At 38.8% G+C, this 12824-nt stretch overlaps 1 protein-coding gene across 2 annotated transcripts in view; it reads right to left on the bottom strand.

Annotated features, from left to right (window-relative positions):
* LOC111329912 (DNA repair protein Ku70) overlaps nucleotides 1-12824 on the bottom strand; it is a 26056-nt gene extending 13232 nt beyond the window's left edge. Inside the window, exons 1-10 of one of the 2 annotated variants that reach the window (XM_088735268.1) lie at nucleotides 12514-12824; nucleotides 12056-12157; nucleotides 11836-11910; nucleotides 11680-11727; nucleotides 11444-11498; nucleotides 10361-10457; nucleotides 8173-8251; nucleotides 6924-6947; nucleotides 5792-5875; nucleotides 4333-4409 (exon numbers count right to left, since the gene is read on the bottom strand). In XM_088735268.1, coding sequence (XP_088591394.1) covers nucleotides 4333-4409; nucleotides 5792-5875; nucleotides 6924-6947; nucleotides 8173-8251; nucleotides 10361-10457; nucleotides 11444-11498; nucleotides 11680-11727; nucleotides 11836-11910; nucleotides 12056-12157; nucleotides 12514-12603 — 731 coding nt within the window. In that variant the 5' untranslated portion in view covers nucleotides 12604-12824. The remainder of the gene's footprint in view (nucleotides 1-4332; nucleotides 4410-5791; nucleotides 5876-6923; nucleotides 6948-8172; nucleotides 8252-10360; nucleotides 10458-11443; nucleotides 11499-11679; nucleotides 11728-11835; nucleotides 11911-12055; nucleotides 12158-12513) is intronic. The other variant, XM_022934676.2, reaches the window with a different exon arrangement.

Raw genomic sequence — 12824 nt, 5'->3', positions numbered from 1 at the left:
CTGTTGCTCCAGAGGATCGCGCTAAAGGACTACAAAATCTTGATTTGACGAGGGATCCCTTACCGATTGAACGAACGCTTGGTATCATGTGGTGTGCAGAAACAGATAGCTTCCAATTCAGAATAGTGATCCAAGATCGACCACTCACTAGAAGGGGCATTCTATCTACTGTATGCTCCGTTTACGACCCCCTTGGCTTTGTAGCACCCTTGATCCTAGTGGGTAAACGAATACTGCAAGATTTATGCCAGAACAATGCCGACTGGGATGACCCAATCTGCGATGAGTTGAGACCAAGATGGGAACGATGGAGGAGCGAGTTGCATACCCTGGAGAACTTACGAATTCCAAGATGCTTCAAGCCTGAAAGATTTGGCCACGTTAAAACAGCCGAGTTACATCATTTTTCCGACGCGAGCTTGTTAGGCTATGGTCAATGCAGCTATCTGCGTTTGATAAGCGAGAATGATCAAATTCACTGCTCTCTGGTTATGGGAAAGGCACGTGTCACGCCATTGAAACCCGTCACAATCCCACGCTTGGAGTTGACGGCTGCCGTGGTCTCGGTGAAAATAAGTCAGTGGCTTGGAGAGGAACTCGATTATCAAGGTGTGTCCGAGTACTTTTGGACAGACAGCCAAGTAGTGTTAGATTACATCAGCAACACAACAAGCCGCTTCCATGTTTTTGTGGCTAATCGCCTTCAACAGATTCACGATCACACCAAACCTCAACAATGGCAGTATATCAACTCGCAGTCCAATCCCGCTGATGCTGCCTCCCGAGGTCTTAGAGCTCAGCAACTTGTCGATGATGATACTCGCTGGCTCAGAGGTCCAGATTTTCTATGGCAACCCTTTCCATACCAAGTACAGATAGAGTCAAAGCCACAGCCATTGGATCCAGGTGATCCTGAAGTAAAGAAAGTAACCTCTCTTATGACACACACAAGTAAAGGATATCCGAGTCACTTTGAGACTTCCAGATTGGATAGGTTCTCCAACTGGTTTCGGGCAAAGCGAGCCATTGCAGTCTGTCTGCGTTTTAAATGCTGCCTGAAGAAAGGAAAGAAGTCCAAAGGAATTAAGCCCGCATGCTACCAACCAGTGAATATGGAGGAAATAGGTCGTGCTGAAAAGGAGATTATTGGCTGCTTACAGTATGAACATTTCAAGGACGAAATACAGGCTTTATCTACACTTCAAACTGGGGGAGAATTCCGTAATAGAAAGAAGGCCAAACAGCGTAACCTTGATCTGAAGAAATGCAGTAGTCTGTATCGACTAGACCCATATCTTGACACAGATGGCCTTCTGCGTGTCGGTGGTCGCCTGAGAAATGCTAGTATATCAGAAGGAGCGAAGCACCCAGTGATCTTACCAAGACGGTCTCACATTACCCAGCTTATTCTACAATATTGCCATGAAGCAATCAAACATCAAGGCAGTGGTATGACTCACAATGAAGTTCGACAACGAGGATACTGGATAATAGGTGGCACCTCCGCTGTGTCTTATTTGGTGTCACGATGTGTTATCTGCAGAAGGCTCCGTTCAATCCCCCAGAAACAAAAATTAGCAGACCTCCCTCAAGATCGTGTTGAACCTGCTGCTCCGTTCACATACAGCGCGGTTGATTATTTTGGTCCATTTTTTGTGAAGGAAGGGCGGAAAGAAGTCAAACGATACGGTGTTATTTTCACGTGCATGGCTTCGCGTGCTATTCACATTGAAACAGCTAACAGTCTGGAAACAGATGCGTTCATAAACGCCCTAAGACGCTTCCAAGCAGAGCGTGGCCCCGTTCGGCAGTTGAGGTCCGATTGTGGTACAAATTTTATCGGAGCGCATCGTGAACTGAAGGGAGGACTGAAGGAAATGAATGAGGACAAGATTCGCGCCAGACTGTTAGAAGATAACTGTGAATGGATCAGCTTCAAGTTCAATCCCCCCTCCGCGAGTCACATGGGTGGCTCGTGGGAACGTCAGATACGGACAGTTCGAAATATCCTTGCATCTATGCTAGAAGAATCGGGACGTCAGTTAGATGATGAGAGTTTTCGGACTCTTATGAAGGAAATCCAAGCCATAGTCAATTCCAGACCCCTTGCTCTAAATGACATGTCATCTACTGATTCACCCCAGCCACTAACTCCAAATCACCTGTTAACAATGAAGACCAAGGTATTGATGCCACCCCCAGGCATCTTCCTGCGAGAAGACCTCTACCTTCGCAAGAGATGGAGAAGGGTTCAACATCTCGCTAACCTATTTTGGGAAAGGTGGAGAAAAGAATTCCTTCAAGGCCTCCAGCTGCGGAAGAAGTGGACGAAGCCACAACGTAACCTGCAGAAGGGAGACATTGTCATGCTAAAGGATGAAAATGTCCCAAGAAACTCGTGGAGACTAGCGAGAGTTCAAGATGTTTTCCCAAGTAAAGATTGCCTCGTCAGGAAGGTCAAACTTGCTATAGCCTCTTCCAGCCTTGACAAACAAGGACGAAGGATCGGTAGTACACATTATCTTGAAAGGCCAATCCACAAGTTGGTCCTTATCTTGGAAGCAGACCGGGAATTCCCCGACGAGGAGCCTTGATACGATGTTGTTAACGAAGTTCAAGTACCTTGCGACCTTCATGCCGGAACTGTTTCTGAGAACTTAGATTTTAGTTTTTTCTCCTGTTGCTATAGGTACATTTTCTTTTTTAAGGACAGTGGATTCCCACTGTGGGGAGCCATGTAACTGTAGCCAGTTTTTGTTGCCTGTCCAGGCCTCCGCCTTTGGTTTTTGGCGCCCTTTCTGGTCACGTGACCATGTTAGTTAAGCGGTAGTGTGGTCGACTAGCGATTCACAGTTGGATATTTTTAGATCGTTTTGGGCGCTCGTTTAGCGTATTTTTTCCAGAATTTATTGTATTTCAAGGCTGGACAAGGTTAGATTTCATCTGTTTTCAATTTTTGCTGCCTTTTTGTGATTTGTATTTGCTTTAAATTCGATTTTATTTACGACATCGATCGTCACCCTAATTAATCTTTTCTGTTTGTATTGTTTTCCTTTATTTCTTTAGTTTTACGACTTTGTTTGAGTCAGTAAATTCACCAGCCATAACTGCATCGGTTTGTTTGATCGTTTGTGGTTACAGGACAAATAAATGGAGGTCCCGTCTCCTGCAGGGCTGGGGTAGGAGATGTTAATTCCCACGCACGAGATTACTGTGTGGTGGAGGTCCTCCCCTGGGGTGGGATGGGTGGGTTTACTGAGCCCACAGTAATTGGTGCAAGCTGTTGCGGTGTCCCTGCCTGTCGGCGAATCTAATAAACTATTGTTACTTATCAGAAATGTGCATTACGTATGATTATTTTTTAATCCCAAGAACTCATGCTATTCGTTTCTTTATTTCTTCAAAAATATTACCCATTCATCTGCTTTATTTTGAAGCTATCTTACACTCTATGTATGATGTTTCAAACAATTCTGCTCCAGACGCTATCTCTGAAAAATTTGTCAAGACCAGCTCGGTTCATTCATATCATACGAGGGCTTCATCTTGTGGCAAATACCATACTAAATTTTCACATCTGAATCAACAGCGGAACTCTTTCTTCAGCATTGGTGTGAAAGCGTGGAATTGCCTCCCATCCCAAGTATGTAATCTAACAAAACTAGCGTTCAAGAAATCAATTTGCAAAGCTTTATTCTCAGCTCTAGAAGGCGAGGAGGATTATATTGAAGCACCTAATTTACCAACCAAAATTAATTTATATAATTTAACATAATTCTTTGTAACTATTCATTGTTAATATCTTCGCCTGTTTAGTTTAGTTTGTTTAGTTTATTAAGCTACCTATTACACCAATTAATTCTGTAACCATGTTTATCCCTGGATGCAAATTATTGTATGTCATTTAGTTTTTTCCTGTTGTTGTTCATAGTCTGTTAGTTGAAGCTTACAAATTGACTTATTCTCTTCTTTTTCTTTTTTCTCCCTGCACAGTACAACTCGCCTCAGCTAGCGCAGTCACTATATGCGAATTGTACATGTTCTTCTTTTAATTGTAAAAACATTAATAAAGTTTGTTTGTTATTGTTGTTGTACACTCTTACATCAATGTGGATATTCTCCATACTGTTCTCTATAAATTTTCTAAGGTTCCAACAAGGAGAAATTGTTTAACAATCAGGAATTACTTAAGTTGGTGATCATTCCCTATCCTCTCCTGACCTTAATGTGTGATTCAGGGGGGATATTATAAAGAGAAATTAGATGCTGGTCACTTAAGGGAGTCAATGGGTTAGTATCAAAGCCAAACATTTCTCAGGAAATACAAGTTACCTGGTTAGTAGTTCCTCAAACTTCTCAGCAGGATCTGGCAAAATCCCTCCCTCATCTTCATCCATTTGTATAACATCCTGTGACAAGAAAAATAAACTAACTCACAAGTTGCTGAATCATTTAAAGGGAAGATATCAAGGAGAATAACTGAAACTTTGGTTGTGTGTAACTATTCCAAGAATAACCCAACAATAGTTCTCAAGCCTATGGTCCAAGGCTCGACACTAATGTAGCCAACTAGCCACAGACTAGTAAATATTCAGTTTTGGCCAGTGGTTTTTTATTTCCACCAGCTAGTTTGGCTAGTAAACAAACAGAAATTGTTGTAACATCTAAGATGTCACTATAGCCACTTGGCTTGTAAGTTGAAAAGTTGCCCATCCACCCTAAGCTCATCCCAGTTTCTAAAGCATGAAGTGGCTTTGAATGTCACATATTGGCTACTCTCCTGGATGGGATGTCAGTCCATCACAAACTTACCCCCCAACATTCATCAGGCTTTCCTGACATTATTTGCCAGTACCCATTTACACTCTGAGGTGGAGAGAGACACTGTGAAATAGTGTTTTGGCCATAGACACAAGATAATGACCCTGGTTATAGGTCTTGAACCCAGAGTCCAGGGCCCAGCTGTTCAAAGGCTGATTAGCACTAACCCAGGTTAAATTTTGATCTGGGTTTCCATGCATTTATCCTTGTTCAAAAGCCATTAATTTTTGGGATAATTTTCCCAATTTTTTTTTATGAGCATTCAATTATTAAATTGTAGACAAATGGAATTAAACTGTCTGAGTTTTCTTTTAAAGCTTTCAGATCTGAAATCAAATTTCAAACTATAACCGTGGATTATCTTAACTCAGCTTTGAACAACTCAGCCCTGGGAATTAACCATTATTATTACACAACTCGGGCAGTCAGAGGGCCAATAACTAAAATCAACCAATCAAAATGCTCTATTGCCAGTCAATATTCTCTCAGTATTGGACCGGGCACTGTCCAGAACGGTCCCAAATGATACCGCACTTGTGTCCCTTTGAACTTCAGTCGTATAATAAATCTCTTACTCACTAAGCTTGCTTGGGACCATACTGGAAGAATATTGGCCCTTGGTCTTTTTTGTATGGACCTCGCTGCGCTCAGTCCGTACTGTCAAGACCTCAGGCGGATATTCTCCCAGTACAGCCCTCGCGCTTGGTCAATAAGATACATATCCACTTCTTCTCTTGTGGTGATCGATAGTAGTGGCACATTTTTTAAGAATCTACTAACATCACTTAATTATCATAATAGGGAGGAAAAGGCATCTTTAAATAAAAAAAAGAAGCTGGACTCTCTTTAATTCAAATTAAAGGACAACACAATGGTGTGAAAAGGACAGAGAATTCAAGCCATGCAAATAACATCTTTTAAATAAATACTGACACTGCAAACACCACTCTTTAAACCATGTGAAACCTACTTGATAGAACAGACTTGAATCAAAAGGATGGTCAGGAGGCTGGATATGCATCAGTTCAATTGCTATCCCAACTTCATTCAAGTCCTGAAACAAATTAATTTTATTCATGTTATACATTTAGTAATTTATTATCAGCTATATACTTTACTTGCTGTATTTCATTTTCTAATTGGTTCACAGAGGTTTTTAGCATGGCATTGCAAGTTGAAAAAAAGGTTAAGTGATATTGTTTTCCATCTCTTGTTTTGCACTCAGGATAAAAACATAATATTATATATTGCTGTTTTTACTCTTTTCCTTATTTTTATCTAGTTATGAGATTCAAGGAAAATTCATCATGCGAGGAAGGAATTCCATGTTAAATTGCACTTGAAAACCAATACCACACTCATCACTTTGCAATTCATGTGATACCTGTTTTAGCAAGCAATTTAAAGCCAAATTCTCTCATCACATAATGAATTTTCCTATAGAATAAGTGCCCACACTCTTATAAGTGCCCACTCCCTTAGCCATAATGCCAAACTAGTGCCCTCCTCAAATAAGTACCACCCCCCCCCCAATCTCACACACTCTTTTGAATAGAAGGGCTACAAGGCAAACATGTTTCCATTTCCACTTTATTTCCAACTATTCTAGCTCCAAATGCAGCAGAATCAGCACAGGAGAGTTGTTTCTTTTCTGTTCTAGTTATTTCCATCATGATACGCATGCAGAGTTTCTTTATGCATTGACTTGAGCTTAGGGAGAGGCCTGGTTTGTGTGTGTGTGTGTGTGTGTGTGTGTCTGTGTGTGGGTACACCTGCCAGCTTTTCTTCCTTCTGCGTTCATTTTTTTACCCAAAATTAAGGGGGGCCCCCTCCCCTAAATCCACCACTGTTATGTGTGTTACAATATGTTTTTTTAGTTTTTCCCTTATACTTGCACTAACTTAATAAGCACCTCCCTGGATAACAAGCTCCCTCCTTCCAATAAGAGCCTCTCCTTAAAACCAGAATTTTAAATAATTATAAGCCCCCACACACTTATTTGAGGAAATACAGTACCTAATGGAAGTGCAGTGCAGTGCAGCCAATTAAATGAAAGAGAGAGAGAGAGCAACTACATGAATGTGTAAAAAAGAAAACCTTACTCTTGATTTTGTCTTGGCTCGTCTCTGAAAAAATTAGAGAGGAAATCAACATTTTTACACTGATCAGCATTAACCCTTTCAATTCCACAGTTAAGCTAGTTAGCAACTGGTAAGATTTAATTCTCCTCACAAAAATATGTTAATGAGACATTCAAACTCAGTAGCTGTAGGAGGCAATAATATCCTTTAATATTCCACAATTGTGCCATTTTACCAAAAGTAGGACATCAGACCAGGCAAAATATGCCACAGTATTACAACATGCAACATAGTGAAAATATTGATGGAAGGCAGCACAATGGCTGCACTGAATGATCCAAACGCTGGGTCAAGGCAAACACTCCTTTGATTTTTCTTGTGTTTGTTTTTCATCTTTCATACAGACCATGTTCTCTGGATACTAAAGCTCAGTAAGACCACAACATGTATCTCAAAAACTAGTGGAATAACAAATCCACTATTCAATGGTTTAAAATATCATACAGGTGGACATTAAGTTCATTGCTCATATTTTTCCTCTCACTGACCTGGCTCACAAAAATACTACTTAACTCTCAAAATATACTTGTGTATCATTGCTACACCATCAAATAGGGTGTATATATTTGGCTACAAAATTAAAGAGGTTTGCATGAGCAGAACAAAAGAGCTTTGGTAAACCATGTGAACCCAGGAATGACAGTTGATTGCATACTCTGATCATCCAGATAGCAGTCTTCCTGAAAAAAACTAATGTTGATAGCAGTGACAGGCATCCTGACAACCTGAGAGCAATACATCATCAGGGTCTAGAGATAGTAAATTCCACTTATGTACCAATGGGCATTGGACCCCTCATCCATGCCAGGGAATGGGGAATTTGAACCAAAGTGTCAAGTCTTTCCAACAGATTACAGGTGTTAGATCTTAAAATAAGGAGGTGTTTATTAAGAAAAATAAAAGGTCCACAGGGTGTCAGTTTTAAAGCTTAGTCCATGTGTAGAAAGTTACAGCCACTGATTTTGCCTTATACTAATCTTTACCCCAGGGGGGCAGAAATTCAAACAAACCAATCTTTAAAAGTTCAAATGCCGGAGGGGGGGGGGTGGAGGGGAGGTTGTCCAGGTGGGGGATGCAAATTGATCAATGTATTAAGTTGTCAAAGTGCCAGTCACAGCCACCATTTATCCAGGACTTTCATGACCTGGATTATAAGAATATTTGATCACATATTCACCCAAAAAAAAAGAGGAGAAAAAAGAAATCTTACTTGGAGTGCAGGATCCTCAGCATGTGGATTGTCATTGTTGGTAAATAACATGATTCGTTTGTGGCCTATCTTTTGACCACTAAAAAGAAAGATAAAAGCAGTTCAGATTGTTACCAAAACTAAAGAGGGGATACTACATAAGCTGCATAAAATCATCCTAAGGAACTTCTGATCTGTGGGGTGTTTTACTTACTGATGGCAAGGCAAGAAACTTAGGTTATCCCAACAACCAGGACAGAAAACCTTTCCATTTGGACATTAACTGGTAGTCAAAAAAAATTATGATATCAAGTGTCCAATTGGACTACTCTAAAATGGGCAGTAAACCTTTTCTTTTACATGACTTCTGACACCCAATAAGTCCTTTTTCAATATATTATATAATTATGTTTGCTGCTCTTAAAAGTAAAAATTGCTCAGAGATTGTAAAATTAGTATCACTTTGGGGAATGATTTGATTTGATGACTTGACAATGATATTTGATTTCCCTACGCAAAGTGCAGCTATTTATTTCCAAGTGAATCCCACTTCTTACTGAACAGGTAGTTGCTCTCAGCTTTTTGGGCTTGTGGTCTGGACAAGTAAAATTAACACTGCACTTGCCAGAAGGAAAAGGGGCTATTCCACATGAAACATGAAAATTTAACAGATTTTCAAATTCAAAATATGAGAGCCAAACTTATTTTTAATGAAAGCTTATACATAGTTCTATAAGAATCCAAATCTATATTGGCAGTAGTGGCCACGCCCAGGTGTGTGACGCCATTGTTTTTGAGGGTTCTTATTAACCGAATAAGCCATTTTACATACCAATATCTAAATTGCTATATCTCAAAGAAATTGATTGCTATGAATCTGATTTTGAGATCTTAACTACTCACTAGGATGGGCCTTTCAATGCCAAAAGAAAAAAATTCTCAAACATTTAATGCCTCAGATGTACAAAGACATAAAAAGTGTTGCAGACGTGACCTTCAGGGTATGATTCAGAGCAACATTTATTTAATTTCTGTGTAGGTTCTCAACTGTTTCAGGTCTTATTTATGCTGCTCTTATGGTTAAGTATTCTGATAATTTTGACACCCCAGCTTGCTCAAATTTGTCAACCATTTAAGAGATATCGGGTTGCGGACATGACACATTTGTAAAAACCCAGAAAACCTCATAAAATTTTCAAACATGAGAAGATATGTTGATATTTAATGACACAAATGATAATTATAGACATATTATAATATATGTAAAGCTATCCCTTTTTTCGCAATTTTCCAAAATATAAATGCCCTTTGACGCACAAAATGACCTAGATCATCAAAATTTTTATATATTATTTGTTATTTATTCCCTAATTTACTGATAAAAGCAATAAAAACAGCATTTTTACTTCAGTGGCATTACTCTGAACATTATTAGTGGTGAATGAAAAGCTCTTTCCTGAACATCCCCAAAATGTCACGTCCGCAACAAATTTTGGTCACATCCGCAACACAACATCTTTATTTCTTATATATATTGTTTGTTATTTATTTCCCAATTTACAGATAAAAGCAATAAAAACAGCATTTTTACTTCAGTGGCATTACTCTGAAAGTTATTAGTGGTGAATGAAGAGCTCTTTCCTGAACATCCCCAAAATGTCACATCCGCGACAAATTTTGGTCACGTCCGCAACACAACATTTTTGTTAATAAATCCATGGTAACAAGTAATTTCTATAATATCTTTTCAGATTTATGAAGCACAATTACTATTGCATTTAGCTAGTGTATGCAGTTTTTTTTTAAGGTTTTCATTTTACAGGAAATTTGAACTAACCAAAAGCAATTCAAATCAGTGGTTGTTTTAGGAGTCACATCCACAACACACTTTGAAAAATCATTTTCTCTGGATCTTTAAGAGATAGTCAAAATGTTTTCTGGCAAAATAAAAGGTACTTCAGGGGTAATTTTATGACATGACTCATTTCAATTCAAATAGTTTGGATCTGGCTTTAGGAGACATTTAATACTCAAATTTTGCCTCTAAATGTCATGTCCGCAACGTGGAATTGACCAAAGGCGAGTTGAAAAGACAGTTTCTTGCACTGTCAGATAGTGTAATTGCTTGGGTATCATCTAATAGTATTTCCAATAAAAATACTATTTAAATCATTTTGCAATCTACATTCTGTATCATTCCCTTAGTTACCTATTGGAAAACATATTGGCACACGTCCACAAAACATCATTCAGTGAAAATCCACTGCTATGTCCAAATGTTTCTCCAAAGTTATCACAAGTGTCATCTGAAAAAAAAAACCATGAATAATTCAGAAATTTGAGGTGATGGAAAATGCTGAAGTGATTCTTTAAAAATCACGAATTTATTCAGACCTCTATAATTATGCTACAGGCAGAATTGTTTTACATACCAGTTCTCAATAAAATCTGTGTAAGGAACTTGGTATTGCTACTCATAACTAGCGGGCAATAAACCGGCTCTTCACACCAGTATCTAATGATATAATCTTCATCCAGGACTTGACATAACCGTTTCAACTTGCTAGCCAAGTGACTGGTGACAACTTAGATGTTACAACAATTTCAGTTTATTTACTAGTCAAACTGGCTGGTGGAAATAAAAAACCACTAGCCAAAACTGAATTTCTACTAGTCTGTTACTAGTTGGCTATTGTTAGTGCCAAGCCCTGTTCATCTATACTAGTCTTTTCCTTAAGTGCTGAAAAGGAGAATTTGTTTATTAATCTTGTGCTGCTTTAGTAGGCATATTCTTTATTCACATGACCCTAATGCTTGATTCAGGGGTGATTAAGTAAAAAGGAAGCATCAGAGTTACTTGTCACTCTAGGGGGGGTTAACCCTGCTACTCCCAAGATCTTCTTAGCAATTCTCCTTACTGTCTGCCATACAATTCTTATCATGTAAGTTTGGAGAATTTGGTATTGGATCAACTAAAAAATACCCTTATAGACCACTTTCATAAATGGCTGCCAGATTAATATTCTTTTGTTTAAATTTAAATTTGCCTGGGTGGCCTCACTTGAGATAAAGTATTCTTTTGAATTTTGTACTAGAGAACGAGGTCACCTAGGCAAATTTAAATTTAAACAAAAGACTATTAATCCAGCAGCCATTTATGAAAGTGGTCTATTGATAGTTTTCTTTATTCTCATTACTTGTCTGCTTGATATTATATTGATATTGTAAGGAGAAATTCTATCTTGGTCACTTATGGGAGTTGAGGGTTAAAGGATTTACTCCATTTGCTAACCTTCTAGGAATTTTTCAAGGTCAAGTATGCGCTGAGCATCTGGGAGATCCAGCTCCTACAAAAAAGAGGGTAAAATAATGATTTAAGACTATGTTCTTTGGTAATCATAGAAAAATTAATGCTTCAATCTACATTAACAATTTTTATAGATTTTTAACCAGAAGTACATTTTACCACAATCAAGTGTGCTGAGTAATATTTCTGCAGGTCAGCAGAATTAGGACTGGAATAGTTACCTGATATATATAAACATGCTTGAAATCACCTGGATTTTTACTTTTCTCCTGGTAAAATTAATTGTATAATGACATTATTTCCTGAGCCAGACCAATTCAGAGAAAAAAGTGGATCATAACACAAAAGACAAAAACTACATTTTTTCTTGTACTTACAGTTGCATAGAAAACCACACCTATCAAATCTTTGTCACTGCTGATGATCTTGTGTTTAAGGACGCTAATGGCACACTAAAAAGAGCAAAATGTATTAGGGGAGGTTGGAGTTTACTGGAGATAAATCATATTTCAGTCTGAATAAATCAGCTGACAAAATTGTTGGGTGACAGATAGTAGTTTTATTTACATTTCTGTATGATGATGTTAAGGTAAATACCTTTACGCACAGCTGGAAAGGGATTCCATCTCTGGAATGTTGAAGCATTTCCTTTGAGCAGTCAAAAACCAATATAAGACTGTCTTTGTTGTCCCAGCGCGTCTGCCGAATTGAAAACACAAGTGACTTTCATAAGTGGATTTCATAGGTGATATGTGGGAAAGAAAGGAATACTTTCTAGGGGTCTTACAGAAGACATTCAACAGTGTCTTGAACTAAGTCAGACAGATGAATATCTTTAAAATAGGATACTGCTTTTTAACATAACATGATTTACAGCTTCGAATTACCAAAGAAGTGAGAACCCTCCTCCCTCCCCCCCCCCGCCCCGCCCCGCCCCGCATGCAACCTAATCTCTGACGTACAGGTTTGAACATGCCCGTCTCATTAGATATGAACACCTTCATAGCAACATTCAAAATACAACAATTCTATCTTAACCCTTCACACTCACGTACTTGTTGTTCGGGATCACCAACGTCTGCTTCATCGTCCTCGCCGAATAATCCCGCAGTACTACCCCAAAATGTTGAAGACCAATGTGACATGATCAAAACACGGTATAAACTGCGAAAATACTTTCGATTCGTGCAGAATTTACCCCTGAAGCCTGTAGAATAAATACTTCCTTAGAAAAGAGTAAGCTCAGAAAGAACTTGCAAACGTCCTCCGGCTAAAAAATGAAGAACTCTCGACCAGAAGATCTGATATCTGGAGAAAATTATTCCCGCGTTCTTACTGACCTGCAATCCGAAGTACCATGTTGTAT

Source organism: Stylophora pistillata, chromosome 10, assembly GCF_964205215.1.
Source record: "Stylophora pistillata chromosome 10, jaStyPist1.2, whole genome shotgun sequence".
In the NCBI taxonomy this organism is placed as follows: domain Eukaryota; kingdom Metazoa; phylum Cnidaria; class Anthozoa; order Scleractinia; family Pocilloporidae; genus Stylophora; species Stylophora pistillata.
Note: the sequence above shows the minus strand (reverse complement) of the source record. Positions and strands in the feature narration are given on the sequence as shown.